This window comes from Mycetomoellerius zeteki, unplaced genomic scaffold (genome assembly GCF_001594055.1).
Source record: "Mycetomoellerius zeteki isolate Tzet28-1 unplaced genomic scaffold, Tzet1.0 scaffold211, whole genome shotgun sequence".
Taxonomy (NCBI): Eukaryota; Metazoa; Arthropoda; class Insecta; order Hymenoptera; family Formicidae; genus Mycetomoellerius; species Mycetomoellerius zeteki.
Window position 1 is genome coordinate 599,222 of NW_017257076.1, and position 17,064 is coordinate 616,285.

Genomic DNA, 17,064 nt, shown 5'->3' on the forward strand with positions numbered 1-17,064 from the left:
TCAAAGCATGCGGAGATGAGAAATTCAGTTGAATGATGTAAGATCCGAAAGGGATAATTTTCCCTCACGTCTATATATCAATAAATACATCTCTGTCGTATTTTGTATACTATTAGAATGATCTTTTGTATAATTTATTATTCCATAATTTTAAGTCATGCAAATTAACTCGGAACACGATTTAAAAATAATTATGATATATATATATATATATATAAAATTCTTCTATTTCTTGGTAAAATGTATATTGGATCTTATGTCATGTTACTACTTTAACTGGTATAAAATCCAGTTACTATATATGGATAAATTATAAAAGATTGGGCTAAAGTCAATGCATTGAGATAAATAATAATAATAATTAATAATAATCATAAAATGTCTTTTATAGAAAAACGAGATAAATTATATGTGCTATAAATTAAAATTTTTGTTATTATTTCATCAGTAATATGTATGCAAATAAGTGTAAAACAATAGAAGGAATTTTTTAGAAAACAGTACATTATACATGTATGTATATAATATTGCTTTTCTGCACCAACTTGTATTAAACTTAATCCTGAATGAATATTTTGGAATAGGATAGATAGGAAAATTAATAAAACAATATTTATTATATTGTAACAAACGTTTCTCCATGTTTTTCCTGTTATGATATCCATAGATAACAATTTCAATTATTATTTTATATAAACTTTATATTTTTTAATTTTATGTATTTCATATATTTAAAAAAAACGAATATTTTATTCTCTTTTATTACTATTTTCAAATGTGTCAATATGTATTACTTTAATATTGTATAAAACATGTTAAAAAACGAATCTAAAAACCATCGAAACAATCTATTGTTTATCATACTTCGGAGCTTTAATTACTTACAATTAGTATCAAACCGAACTTGAGTTACTTCGTATAAAAGCGTTCACATTAACGTATAAGTTTACAATTAGTAAATAAAATTTGAGCTAAATTGAATAATTAAATTTTCCTGAGTTAAATAGTTTTACTCTATTCTTATAGTTAAATTAACGAGATATTGTAAGAGTAAGAGCAGTGGCGACATATAGAAATAATTAGAAATAATTCAAACTGGGTGTAATGTAACATTATAAATTTAACAGTGCATGCACAATTTATTCAAAAATAAGAAGGCATCCAGGATTAAGTTTATCCTAATCTGTTTTAACTTCCATCCATTTTAAGATCCATTTTAAGGTAATGGATGTATGAAATGCTATACATACAATTATTCATATATTTTTATTAAATTAATGCATATATGCATCTACAGATATATAATATATTAATGAAATTATCACACATCTGTTACCCCAATAAAAACATTAATTTATCACTCACCAGTCCGCGATGCGCAACAGCGGAGTTATATCTGCAACGTCGCTACGATGATTCTGTAACAAAAATAATATAAAATCCAAATTAAAACAGAGCAAAAAAAACCAATCAATATTTAAAAAAATATTTGCTAAATGCAAAATTCTCTTGAAAATAATCATATAATTTTCAAAATATATAATTTTTATAAACATCGAATTTTGTAATTCACCATTCAGTTATATTTTAATTATAAAAATTGTAATAATTATAAAAATAATTATATAATTATAAATTATAAACATTTTATTAAAAATAGGTATTTATAAAATTTCAAAATAATTTTAAAATAACCTTTTCTTTGCAATATTATCATTTTTAAATCATTAAAATAAAACGACTGAAGATTAAACAGAAGAAAGATACTGATGTTACATCAATAAAAAATAATATTTACCGCAAGGTTGCTCCGCTGGTGCCCGATGCCTCTCCCAGATCTCCTCCTCCTCTCAGAATTAGGTTGACATCCTCTCGCACAGGACACTCGCGTAAAACACTCGCGAATAATGCACTATAATCGCGCGCGGACTAATTATTTATGAAAGTCTTTCGCGCGACACTGCGGTATTTCACGTTTACAAAACCCATGATCTATGATTCCATTTCGATCGGTGGAATCAACACCACATGTCGACGAGTACACGCGAAACACACGGTGAATACCGAACAAGAGTTAAGCCCCACACGAAAGAAGACGAAATCGATCGTATCGAGTCCATCACCTCTGATTTACGCGAAATCACGTTTAAAATTGGCTCAGGCATACGCCCTAACACTAGTTCTAGTGTGACACAAGTGGTGCTGTACCACGAGCGATTCAAAAAGGCTGGTAGACGTGACAAGCGCCTCTAATAAGAGAAAAGTTGGTACCCATTGCCGAGTCTAACAATCTAGACGATCCAGGAAATGGGATCCAACCCCTCGTCACGAGCTAGGTCCTAAGATCCCACTAAGAGCTAGGCTCTGACCAAGTCAGATTAAACGTGATTCAGCATGTAGATAAACCCGGAGAAATGAGCGCCCTGACCAGAGTTATACAACTCCTTTTTGAGCGACCACCAGCGAAATTCTGTAACTCGTTACATAACGACTGTATAACAAGTAATAGTATACACAGAGACGAATTCGAGTCAAAATCGATCGCTTCTTACCGCTAAAGGCCGAACCGTTTGCCGACAGACAGAGCGTGTCCTCAATTAGCCGACAGCAACAGTAGTTGCTAAACCGCGCGAATACGTACGTGACATTACGCGGTCGGCCTCACCTCGTGAGAGGCGTGAGAGCATTGCACCAGTGACCGGTCACCTGCATTAAGCAGCAACGTCTCAAAGAGAGTTCCGCTTTCCTGTCGAAACATCAAAGATATGATTCCATCGTCGAACTAGAATTTCATCGAATGGGTTTTGTGAAAAGTCCATTAGTCCGATAACTTAAAAACGGCACTCCCGAAGAAAACGCGCGACGCGACGAACCGGCTGCGGTTCGTTCACTTTCAATTGAATCGGCGACGAGGGTACGTTAGCTTCCCCGTCGTTGAATTTATACAAGAAGAGAACGATTTTGTTCAGTATCTAAAAATTTATCTAGATATACCATTCAGGTAGATTCGAAAATTTTTAGATACTTGAGAAAAACCGTTTTTTTCGTGTATATCCTCCGAGTACTGAGTCCTCTCACCACGTCAAGGTCGTACCCGTGAGAGGGAAGAATTATTTGAAAAATGTAATATACATGTAATATAATATAAATAATAATAAGATTGAAAGACCGCTAATGTTAAACATAATAATTTTAAATTAAGAAGCGCCATAACGGTCAGAACGTTAAATATTAATAATCCCCCCAAATTCCCCAACTTAATATATAATATAAATATAATATATAATATATAATATAAATAATTCTATTATCTATATTACTATGCAATTGACTTTTAGAAATAAATATCAAGCACATGTATAAAATTCGTCACCACATTGCAAAATAAATTCAGAACAGGAAAAGGACTGAATCTCTTATTACGATGTCCGTAAGATATGATTAGAGTCAATGGAATGAGCTAGAGATTAATAAAAAAGGGAAATATTTCTTTTATTACCGACAAATAATTCCAAAGTTACGTTGAACTTTTTATACGGATCATATCACGAAAGAGAGAGATGCATGAAAATAAAAAATTAATTAAATTATTTATTAATTACACACATAATACTATATTAATTGTGAAAAAGTAGGAATCGCATAAATTGCGTTATTTGCACGAGAGCATTTATTAACGAAGCTTTTTTGTAAATCGTGTGATACCGTTCGAATTATAATCGAAAGTTATACTCAAGCGAGACAAAAATTTCATATTAAGCAAAAATAATTATCCGTGATTATAGCGAAATAGTAATAAATTTTGTTTTCCATCGCGTTTTGATTCTAAATGAATGAACCGTACGAAATAAGTATTTGTTCCGTGATATATGATTGTTATTTTTATGAATAATTATTAATTAATCGTGGGAGCTAATAATCGTATATTGTGAGTATTCATAAAATACAATTCATAAGGTTTCGTAGTATCTAGCATTTGTCGCGATTACGTTTCAAAAAGAAAAGTAAAGAAGAGCGGCACGCGACGCGATTACCTGCCTGTACGAGCCTCGGTAAAAGAATGATTGCGCCTTAATTTCGTATAAACGTGACGCGCCGCGCCGCCCGCCCGCCTTTCCGCGCCGAAACAATCGCCAAGGTGTGTGTAGCGCGCAAACCGTCTAACTGTCGAAATATTAACGCATATTACAAAATCAGTAAAATAATCTATTCATTTCAATCGTTACATTTTTAATATTCTTCGATGAATAGGCTTTATTGCACGGTTTCTGCTTCACTTCTTACATTCGTTACGCACACAGAGTTCATGAATATTTTAGATATTACAATTGTGTTACAATAAGCGATTATTAGTTTGTAATAACTTTTTGTTACACGAAACCCGCGCGATCTACGCAATATTTTTAACAAAAGATTGACGCAGCTTTTTGTTATTTTTGAATTGTTTAATTCTGTCGTTTACATTTTATTCCACATTCTTAATCTGGGAAAAATAATAGGTAAATTATATTTAAATTATATATATGTCTCTAAATGTATATCCGGAAAAAAATGTTTCATATGTAATTATGTGTGCGGTTATAGGAAAAAGGCCCTCATGTCTTCTCTCAGATTTCTCTCTAATCTGATATTTCTTTGCACGTTAAATTGATTGAACCCAATTCAATTTATTTTAATGTCATTTTGTGATTTTGACTTGTTCTGCTTGGCGAGTTATATTAATGTAATAAATTTTATCCTAATATTTTTATTTTTTAAATATAGTTTTGTTTCGGATACTCTCTATACTTCAAATAACAGTCTAATGAATTTAATGTTTATCTATGGATATAATCAAATTGAATTAATATAAGTTATACACAATTCTCTCTCTTTCTCTCTCTCTCTCTCTCTCTCTCTCTCTCTCTCTCTCTCTCATAGCAACTGAATTATTAATGAAATGACGATGTTCCAAATAAAATTTAATTTTGAATAATTTTATATCAGCGATGATTTTTTAAAAATCCAAGAAATAAAATGTTTGAAGCACGAAATTATTTCGATGACTGCAAATCATCAAGCATCAATGAATTTTACGAAAGGAGATTTTTACGCAACCCGCGATAAACATCAATCCTTACATATGCAATTATTCAAATTGATGATATTAATATTAATCATACTATTCTTATAACGCATAGATTTCTATGCCATTTCTATGCGAATTCCATCGGAGGAGACAGATAAGTTGTTCGTCTCGTTATGCACTTCAGCATAGACCACAACCAGGAGATGCGCTTGCTATCTTACGGTCGCAGGCGCATTGGATCGCTTGGGTGCCAATAATAAGATGTCAGCACCGGTGTCTCGTTGGTGATATCCTTTGAATGACGTTCCGCTTATCATTCGATTTGACAGAGAAATAGTAGGGGAGCATTGCCATTGACATACGAATAAGCTCAGTTATCCCGCGTTTATCCGTGCTAACTAGAGCGCTCGCAGCGCGTGGTGATTTCCTAGTTACCCGGCAGACGAGACTCGAGGATCGCGATCCAGTAGGAATCGCGGCCCGGAAGTCCCTTCTGAGTCCACGAGTCTAAGGTCAAGGTGAGAAATCATCTTCAATTCGTACTTTCTTTCTCATCGATATCAAAAAAGTATTTTTATACTATCTTACAAGTGTTTTTAACATTTGCTGTAGAAATTGAAAGTTAATTTGAAAAGTGTTCAAGGAGAGAGAGAGAGAGATTTAAAATTTAACTTTATTTTATATAACTTTATTTAGAAAGATTATTAATAACGCTATAATTAAAAAATTTTTATTTGTTTCTAAAATTAAAGATGATAAGAATTTACATAAAAACTTATACGGTTAAAAAATGATAACATGTATTCGCGTAAAAGATATATACTAAGTATATATATATATATATATAAATAATTGAAATACACATTTAAATCAATCAAAAATAATTTTTTTAAATATTAATAACTTGACGATGCAGCACCAATAATATTTTTAATATAAAATTATTTAACTAAATAAATTAAATATGATTTTATATATAAATAAACTATCTTTTTTTAAATAAATTAACCGCAGGATTCAATATAAATATGTAATATGCTCTAACATATTTTTTTATAAGATAACTTTATAAGTGGCGAAACGGAAGTGCTAATCGCTTAAGATTTCGTAATGTCTCCGACTGTAAGACAGATGCTTAAGATAAATTATGTAAGTTACATTTCAGATAAACAGAAACAGAATAGTGTTTCTTTAGTGAATAGATCTCAACTGATGAATAAAAGTTATAGAATAAAAGTTATACAAGAAAGTTGCATTAACAAAATAATTATGTAGCCCTTTATACAGTAAAATTTATAACCGAATATTTCTGAAACATATATAGAGTAAAATATTAATAAAATATTCTATAAATTGAGCTCATGAAAAAAGTAGCGTACAAATAGACTCACAAATGTCGTGTATTTTTACTTTTTTGACTATATGAAAGGGTAATAAGTAAATTTCTTGAGATCTTCTCTTTGTTCCGAATTTTAGAAGCAAATATAAAAAATTTTATAACACGTTTGTTTCATTATATTAATTAAAAATTAAAAATCAATGTGATGAGTATTTTATTGACAAATGTTGACAAAAAACTTTGTCAGAAGAAATTCCTTAGATTTATTTGAATGATTTATTGGTGCGATAAACTTAATTGGCTTTGTAGATTAGATTGTTTATTGTGTGCAATGTTGTTTATTGTATGAGTAATTACAAATACGAAAAGTTTCTTAATTGTATTTCTTTGACATTTTTAATCGAGTCAACAAGTATTTAATGCGCAATTATGTCTAAATTTTTTATTAAATTTATTAAATTTGTTCTTTTTGAAGTTTCAAGTAACTGATAATAATTATATATCTAAGTCTGTATTCACACCTCACTCTCTTTTATCAATAAATACATTTATTTCTAAAGTTCTGTAATAAATGTAAACTAAGTGTTTATATATATTATATATGTAAACCCCTGACACCCGAATTTGTCTATAAATGAAGTGTGAATATAGGTTATAGTTTATGAAGACACAGAACAGCATATTTATGATTTTAATAATAATCTGCATTACTGTTAATAAATAAAATTATAATTTCGATAAGTAGGGTAAGTTTAAAATTTCGCTATACGCATTATCATTTATCATTTCACTCGCTTTTGGTTTACGAATACTCGCGTTGTAAACACGCGCGAGATTAGGTCGGCGTCTTCTGGTTCGAAAAGTGTGTTGCGTAACGGATGCATTTGCATATATGGAAAAGTCATTGTTACTGTCGTTACATTATGCCGAGGTATCTACCGAGAGTGCGAGATTTATTATCTATATTAACGTATTAATAATTATGCTACTCATGATGAAAGATAACGGTTTTATTGTGTTCTGCATTGCACGCACGTGTCTCATGTTCATCAAATTCTCACGCTGCAACTTATATAGGAACTAAAAATTAAATGCATCTGTAGTCATCAGCCTCAATCTAAAAATAATAATAATAATATTGTAAGCATTTGTCACGTAATTCCTTTTTTTATATACTACATATTATATCATTTGATGATATATGTTTATATCAAATTGTCTATACCGTACGTGATCAAGAATGCAAGTCACCGTCACAAGTCGGTTCTCGCTATCATAATAACGACGTGTTATTTTCCCGCTTAAGCATTGCATTTCACATATCGCATTGATTTAATTAATATAAGAAGATCACTGATATTATCAGACCACTTTGTTTTTGGGCTATGTTTCTTAGTAAAGCTAAAAATATGACTTTAGGAGTATAAATACGATAGAAGGTATCTTCTATCAGATGATAAAGCAGTTTTATAATACTGTTTACAATTTTGCATAATTAACTTTTTTGCGAGACGAGCAAAAATGGGCAAAAATGAGTCAATGACAAAATGGGTCTTGAAATAGGACTTACCACAGTAGACAATAATGCTACACATTCCTGTTTTTTTTTTTCATAGGAGTTATCTGTATAAAACACAAATGCACGTTATGACAATTTCTAGAACGTTTTACTTCGATGTAAAATATTTCTTGTTCATTTTTATGCATACGGCTCTGCAAGTCGCAAACATGTAACGTAACAGTCTTTTTTGAAAGATTGTTTTAAATACAAGAATGCTTTCAGCCTCAATATGGCTATTTAATATAATAATGCAACACTAAAAAGATTAGGTGAGTTTATGGTTTATATATACAGTTTGGTACCAATCTTACTGATTGGTTTACGCAACCCCGATTTTATGTTTAAAACTGTACCATAAAAAGTAACAACGAGAAAATTATAAATAAAGCAGATTTAGAAAATTAGAAACATACACAATGATATTATCAATAATATATCCACTATTATTTAAATTACGCAATTTGCAAAAGAAAATTGTTAGAATTTTATTTTCACATTTTTGGAATTCGTTTTTAGCTAATTTATATATAGAAATAAAGTACAAATATATAAATTATAGATTTTTACTTTTTTAATCATTTAACAGATCATGTTTTCATCAGTATTAATAAAGTGCAATGTTTTGTTTCCGAGAAATAAAGGGGTGTCTCTTTAAAAGACCTACATATGTTAATATCAGCAACTTTCCTCTATCGCGACGCTTTTATCGCAAAACTTAATTCTCCGGAACGCTCTCACTGAAATAGATACAAAATATAGCTGATCTGACAAAGCAAGCAGAAATCGTTTTAAATGAAAGCTGTCAAGAATTTTAACGCGATTCAATTGTCAACGCTGTAATGTGTATCAATTATCGCACTTTCTTTATCGCAAATAAATTTCCATGCTAGTATTAACTTTGCGCATACGTAACGTCAGGGGTTTTGTTTATTGAATGGTATCAAGCTTGAAATCTGGAGATAGCAGTAGAAATGAAGATAATAAATATAAAAGATATAAATGAGATATATCTGAAGGTTTGCAAACACTATAAGACTAGTCTTATAACTTATAACGTTAATTGTGTTTATATTCTAAAATTAATCAATTTTAATGAGATAAATTAATTTAGATTTTAAAAAAGGAAAGACTCCGCTCAATCTTTTTAGAGGCTACTGGAGATATGAGTAAAGACTGTGGAATATGTGGGATTTATCCCAGATGGTTGCGAAATCGAGCCACCCCGAGGACCTTCATCGTGGTGTACGGTTTACTGGGCACCGTCCAGGCAATGGCCTTCATCTACATTGTCGTCACCCTGACGACTCTGGAGAAGAGATTCAAGATTCCCAGTCGTACGACTGGTGAGTCTCACTTCCGCGCGCGCGCGCACGGATATATATATATATATAATCACATATAATAAAACTTCATGACGAGGCGACTGTGCATTACTTTATTGATGAAGATACACATCGTTTACCGGGTACGAATCTACGCGGCTTTGTGATCGGAACTCTGTATGATAATCAACTAATCTCGGCGTGGCGCTTAAATGACTGTTTAGAGAAAAACTCAGCCGCGAAGTAAATTATTCATACTAGACACCGCGCTTTATCTCGACACAGCAAAACTTTGAACGTCATCTTGTCTTAATCGCCTTCAACCTCGGATCCCATTGCCGGCAAAGCCGAGCAGTCGAGCATTCGCGGGTATACTCGCGTTTAAGTACTCGTACTTGCACACATACGAATCGCGTTTCCGTGTGCGTCTATCTAGTAGGTAAGTAGTGTGTCGCAATCATAGAAGTGACAAATCTGTCGTACAACGAGCGCTATATATGCATTAAAGAGCGAAGACACGCGAACGTGCATTACACAATTCTGTAGTCGGTCGCGATACCCGAAATATTAACACATTTCGTAGAAAAGCGTTTTCATAATTCTGGAATGAACGTGATTTTATTATAAAATTAGTTTAATAAACGAAGTACATTTTTTTATTTTTAAAATGTTCTGATATATATATATATATATACACACACACATACATACAATTCTAATATTTCTCCATGACAGGATTCAAAGGATTAAGAGTAAGAGAAGATTCTGTGAGTAATATTTATTGAAGCTAAATGATAAGATAATCCTTTGTTTACAATATGCACAATAAACTGAAATGAGCAAGCTATTGTGTTAATTATTATATTGACTAATTTTTTACTTAATTTAATAAAAATTACTCTTTCTTTTAAAAATCTGAAATCTGTTTTTAACGCATTTATGTAGTGTCAAAATAACAAAATTTTTTTTATATATACATAGAATTTATTTGGCACTAAAGAGAGAGATCTCGGATTATCATTCATGTTGCTTTTTATATGTCCATATAATAGATAAATAATATGAATATATTTTATATTAATATTACCGCGATATGGTTTTTCATGTAGGGGAAACCGGGACACCATGAGTCACAGGGTACCATGGATCATCGATTGTTTAATATAATCTAGAATGTTTAAATTTTTTTTTAATACTACTGGTATAATACGACTATTACTTCGTTGTCCATACTTTTTATCTAGGTGGCAGGAATTAAATTCCATTGTCTCGAAAAGCATCGATCATTAATGGTTTTCGTGGTGCAATAGTAATTTTTTAACCGCGTAAAAATTTTTTAATGTTATTTTTGTAATAGAAGATACATATACGAAGATAAGATGCAAGTTTTTGTGCATCTTTTCTCATCTTACTATGTTACAAGTAATAATCTAACATTCATTTTTTATAGTTTTCTATTAAATGTATAATTAAATGTATATAATTAAATATATATAATTAGGGTACCATGGGTCATACATTAAATATTCATTCATGATGAAACGGAACAATACAGAAAGTATATGTACTAAAAAGGCAGCTTATACTTCTTTTACCACATATTTACGTTTATTTTAGTTTATTTATTAATAAGCAATTAATTTTATTTTATTATAATAAATTTTTTATCTTATATTGATGGTTATTTCTCACTTGTTTTTTTATAATTTTCTATTGTATTATTTAATAATTATTATAATATGATTTTCTTGTTCGAATACGTAAATACAAATGAATAGGAAGATAGGAAAGAATAGGAAGATAGTATCAAACACGAGCTTAAAAATAAGATGATACAAATATTTATTAAGACATTAATCTATATCATAAAAGATGTAAGAATTTTTTACAATAATTAATAAATGGAACGTTTCGACTTTACTTAATTATCTTCAACCATTACAATAATAAAAGTAGTTGTATAAGATTAAAAAGTTATTAACAAATTATTAAAAATAAAATTAAATATTAGAAAGAACATAGAAAAATAATCAACGAAATCATATCAAAAGTTGGACTAAAATAATTCATCATTTATAGATAAGAATTTGCTCTGACAAGAACCTCTTCCATTATTTTAGACATATCTCTCTACAGATTCTATCTACAGAATTCATATCTTAAAAATTAAATATACCTCAAGATTTTTAACTATCAGATTCTTATTGATCATTGATTTCATTTATCTTATGACTTTAAAAAAATCTTATCCGTTTGACTCCGTTTTTTCTCACCTTTGAACAGAAAGTTTTGACAACTCTTACATAAAGATCTAATTTTTAATATTTTATTTACCATAGTATATCATCCAACCTTTGATATGACTATTTTTCGTTGACTATTTTTCTATGTTTTTTCCAATATTTAATTTTATTTTTAATAATTTGTTAATAACTTTTTAATCTTAAACAACTACTCTTATTATTGTAATGGCTGAGGATGACTAAATAAAGGCGAAACGTTCCATTTATTAATTATTGTAAAAAAATTCTTATATCTTTTATGATATAGATTAATGTCTTAATAAATATTTGTATCATCTTATTTTTAAGCTCGTGTTTGACCTATCTTCCTATTCATTAATAATTATTAGTTGTAATTATATTTTATCGTATTAGTGACTACGCTAAGAATGTGTAAGTTAATTGAAAATACTTTTCAACTTTTGTCACCGTTATATATTTCTTGCATAATCCTACTATTTTGTGTGTGATTTATGGTACCCTGGGTATAGGGCACCACGGATCGTTTAAAAAATATGTTATTTTTTTCTTAAAAGCTAATAAATATTTACTAAATATACTTATTAAATTTTAAAATATGCATTATGCTTTAATTATTAAAAAAAGAATGATACAAAATTTTGATATTTAGATGTACTTTTAAGAGTTTGAATTTTTGTGACTCATGATGCCCTGGTCTCTCCTACGTACAATGAGTTAAACGATAGCTTCATTAACTTCAAGCGATCGATATATATCTATGGTAATTTAATATCTGAATAGCGTTCTCCTTTTGGATGTTGCAAGTCTGTTACAAATCATACACAGCTAGAAGTAACCTTCCGTAGATCGCATTTGAAGATTTAGACGATTTTCGACTTTGAATTATTTTGCCGATTTTACCTCAAATTTGAACATACATATACAAAAACATAAAAAGTCTCTGATTATATAATTGTACAATTGTATTCCTAAATGTTAAAAGAGTATATCAGAATTTTTTCAGATTTTTAGAGTTCAAAAATCCTTTAAAACAATCGTTCTTTAGTGACTTAAATGCTCGGACTAAGTAGTGAAATTCAAGATGGTCTGCGGAAGGTTGATTAAACTTTAAAACATATAAACTTTAACAAATTTTATTTTGTATCGAAGAAATTTTATGTAACTATATCCAATTCTATTGCATCGAAGAAAATTGCTAAAAAGAATAGAACTTAAAGAGGTAATCGAAAGGCTACATAAGTATATCATGTGTCCGTGTAATGTTCTTATTACCATAGGATTGATTCTTTCGGGTAACGAGATCTCTCAGATTTTGTCTCTGATCTTGACCTACTACGGAGGATCCAGTCATCGGCCCAAATGGATCGCGGTTGGGGTCGGCTTGAGCGCACTGTCCTGTCTCGTTTTGGCTCTACCGCATTTCATATTCGGTCCTGGAAAGGACGCCTTGGCATTGACGAAGGAATATCTGGATCAGACTTTGCTGAACATGACAACTGTCTCGAACGATCTTGCGATCTGTCCTCGTATGGACCAACCGGAGCTCTGCGACGCCGAAACTAAATTGAGCATTAGTTACCTCCCTCGACTGTTGGTTTTTCTATCTCAATTTATCCTCGGTATCGGAACTACTCTTTATTACGGTTTGGGACAAACGTATTTAGACGACAATACGAAGAAGAAAAATACACCTATGCTCTTAGGTGAGCACCTATTGATAAATTCTGTGTTATTATAGCAGATTTTAAATTAGAAAAAATATATCGCTATTAAAATTTGAATGTATCTTTCCTTGTAAATATAATATGAAAAGTAAAAGTGCTTTTTGTCAACGCGTAATAACTAATCGTTTTTCTTGACAAATCTGATAAATAAGTAACGCTGTATCTTAGCGATTCAAGATAAGTTTATTCCAAACGTCTGGTTATTCTTGGAACGGAATATTTGTTATTCGATATCTGATTTTTACAAGTTGTGCGTTTATCGTGAGCTTTTATAATTACGTTTTTATATTATATAATGATAAATTTTTCAAAGTATACAATTTATTACGATACAATAATTGTTGCATTATCGACGTGAATTGGAATAGAATTTAATAGCAATAAAATTCTAATTTTACCTGTAAGGCTTTACATTCGCTTTGCGTACCGTGGGTCCGGCGATCGGATTTCTATTGGGTTTTGGCTGTTTGAGTTTATACATAGACCCAAAGCTCACTCCTGTTATTACGAAGAAAGATCCGCGATGGTTAGGTGCATGGTGGCTCGGTTGGATCATTCTCGGCGCTACGATGGGTATGTTCGCCGTTTTGATTGCTATGTTTCCACGTGATCTTCCCAAATCGAAAGCTATTTCTAAGCAGGTAATTCACATTCGATATTATAATATCATTAAAATTAAGAAGATCTTTTTATAATAAATGACATAAAAAAACATTAACAGCCACCTTTCTTTAAAAAAAAAACAAACTTATAGTACATTATCAAATCAATATCTTAGTTCTAAAATAATAAATTAATGATAAAACAGAATTAATGCAATTTTTATTTGTCGTCAAAATATATTATTTAAAAAATAATCCATATAGTTACCGCTTAAATATATAAAGATAAATAATAAAATGTCAAGGGTTAAGAGCGCAACAAGAAGTTGATGTATGCCAATGTTTTAATTCATATAAATTAAAACATTAGCATACATCAACTACATATATATTTATTTATCTACATAAAAACAACAACAATTCTCTGAAAAACTTAATCAGTATAAATTTTTTTTATCAGAGATTATTTTATATATTAAAATGATAAAGACATATACGACTCGCGGAGGATTACAAGTTCCTATAAATTAATTAACGAAAATTTTACTTTAGGATGGCGAAATACCTTTGAAGTTAGATTTAGTGCTGGAGCAGAAGCCTCCGATACAGATGGAACCTGTCAACCCAAGACCCTTGGAAGCTGAGTATATACCGACAATCCGTGAATTTCCAAAAGCTTTGAAACGGTTGTTAACGAACTGGCTGTTGACCTGTAACAATTTAAGCGCTGTATTTTATATTCTTGGCGCTTCTGCTTATATCACGTTCATAGCGAAGTATCTTGAAGTCCAATACAGTACGTCCGCGGCTGGCGGTATTGTGATAGCAGGTACGTGTATTAATTTACAAAAACATATATTAATTATTTTATGAGTTATCTTGTGAAATACCTCACGCGATAACGTTTAATTGCTATGAAGAACGCCTTCAAGATTTACTTCAAGCTAATGTCTAGCATTAATTTCTTTATGTGATTTTTTTGCTAAGAAATAAAATCGAATTTTTGTGACAAAAAATGTTCTTAGTTAGAAGCATTTAATAATAATTATATTAAAGTATATAATAATAATTATATACTTGTAACACACATATGTTGCTTCGTTCTAATTTACAGGTCCCATATCATTAGTTGGTATGGTATTAGGATTTTTGTTATCGGGATTAGTAATTAGCAAATTCAAGCCGGGGCCCAGACCGCTCCTCGCATGGAACGTATTCGTCGGCATTTGCTTCGTCCTAGGACAAATAGTATTCATATTTCTTGGATGCACAGATGCTGGAATTCACGGTATAGACTTGACCACTATGCAGTGAGTATTTTTACAATTTGATCTTTTAATAAATAAAACATAAACAATTACAATTTGAAATAGACTGATGAGAATAAATCAAATTAAATGAGAGAAATCCTATTTTTTGGTCGAAGCAGATCTTAGTGCTTAAGTATATTTCTATGTGAATTTATATACACAACTGATTCTGCAAACCACGCGCTAAAATTTTTTTCGGTCTTCAAACGCAATCATAAATTAGTATTTTGTCTAATTACTAATATTATAATCTGATGTACAATTTTTATCTGCTCGCAGAATGAATTTGACAGCTGATTGCAATGCCGACTGCAACTGTGTAGACGTCAAATATTCACCAGTCTGCCACGAGGCGTCAAAGACAACTTTCTTCTCTGCTTGTCACGCAGGATGCCGAACGATCCTGGACGACAAACAATTCGGAAACTGCAGTTGTCTGCCAATAAATGAATCAAACTATATCGAAGACCATTTGGACCATTTCAGCTCCAGCGACCAGTCATTCAGTTTTATTTCGAAACAGCAGATATATGAGTTCGACTCGCAAGCACTTCCGCTGATCTTCGACAAGGTCAAAGCCGGCCCATGCAGCACTGACTGTAGCCGGCCGTATTTGCTCTTCACAGTGCTCAGTTGCCTGATTCATACGCTAGGTTGTTCCGGGAGAATCGGTAATGTCCTGGTAAACTACAGGAGTGTCGAAAAGAAGGACAAGAGTTTCGCCCAAGGCATCACGCTGATGATCGTCTCGTTGCTGGCTCTAATTCCGGGACCGATTATCTACGGGGCTATTATCGATTCGACTTGTTTAATATGGGAGGAATCCTGTGGGACTAGAGGAAACTGCTGGTTCTATCACCGAGACAACTTCCGATACTTAGTGAACATTTCGTCGGCCGGTGGGTATCGTCGAGTTTAACGACCTGTATGTTACTTGCATGTGTTTGTTCATCAACTGATTAGACAAAAAGAAAACAAAAAATCGCAGTAAGATAAGAATGATTATCGAACGATGGACAAAATGATATTATTGGTTACTCATTCGAATATTGTTTTATCATTTGATTTCGTCAGCTTGGTTATAAAGAAGTATGTTTTTACAGGATTTACCATGATAGGAGTATTACTCGACGGTGCAGTTTGTTATCTCGGTAAAGATTTGGATTTGTATGGCGCCGCGGAGAGTGACAAGAGACGCGAGTTCGTGAAGGAAAATGTCGCAACTGATAATGTAGACAAGAAGAAGGAAGTTAATGGAAATGTAAATCAGAGGACAGAGCAGAGTCGTCTATAACGCTTGCTGCTATCCGATAGTGAACAATCCAATGAGATTCGTGGAATTGCTCTAGGTACCTGAAATTCCGGGGCTTTCGTGACTGACGCCGAACACTCCGATGATTTGTAGACAGTGCAATGATTCTATTAGCGACAGGAGACGTAAATCGTGTAAATAATTTTAATATAACGCATCTTAATTGATAAAACTTCTAGATTCTCTCTCTCGAGATCGAAAGCTGGGAACTATCGTTATAGTTTTGTTGTTAAACCTTTATTTTTAAATCATGCTCATTTTTATTTCGTTGTAAATAAATTACGTTTACTTTTTGTTAACACGTTACCCTCACGCTTTATCGTACTGTCCCAATATTGCAAATTTTTAATTTTTATTTTCTGTTAGCAAAGAATCGGCGAAAGTTTTATTAGAATCTTTCTTTCGATACACATAACAGTTTTAGAAAAATTATTTATACATTAATTATTATTTTTATTTTTTCTACAATTTTTGATCAGGTAATGTTGAACGCTTTGTTGTTCCGATAAGGGTATTCACCCTTCGTTATTTTATTGCTCACCTAATCTCCCGCAAGCAGAAT

The 17,064-nt window shown here is 31.4% G+C and overlaps 1 protein-coding gene across 1 annotated transcript; it reads left to right on the forward strand.

Annotated features, from left to right (window-relative positions):
- The first annotated feature begins 5,461 nt into the window (after positions 1-5,461).
- Positions 5,462-16,780, forward strand: Oatp33Ea (Organic anion transporting polypeptide 33Ea). The gene is made up of 8 exons (XM_018447804.1): positions 5,462-5,586; positions 9,117-9,311; positions 12,832-13,257; positions 13,684-13,919; positions 14,433-14,709; positions 14,995-15,190; positions 15,470-16,089; positions 16,294-16,780. The coding sequence occupies exons 2-8, from the start codon at positions 9,131-9,133 to the stop codon at positions 16,482-16,484; spliced, it is 2,127 nt and encodes a 708-aa protein (XP_018303306.1). The 5' UTR covers positions 5,462-5,586; positions 9,117-9,130; the 3' UTR covers positions 16,485-16,780.
- Positions 16,781-17,064: the final 284 nt, after the last annotated feature.

Excerpts from the sequence above, each read along its gene's own strand:
- Oatp33Ea (XM_018447804.1), top strand. The coding sequence starts at position 9,131 with ATGAGTAAAGACTGTGGAATATGTGGGATTTATCCCAGATGGTTGCGA. Across the intron at positions 14,710-14,994 it reads TGGCGGTATTGTGATAGCAG|GTCCCATATCATTAGTTGGT; the intron begins GTACGTGTATTA and ends TCTAATTTACAG. Across the intron at positions 15,191-15,469 it reads ATAGACTTGACCACTATGCA|AATGAATTTGACAGCTGATT; the intron begins GTGAGTATTTTT and ends ATCTGCTCGCAG.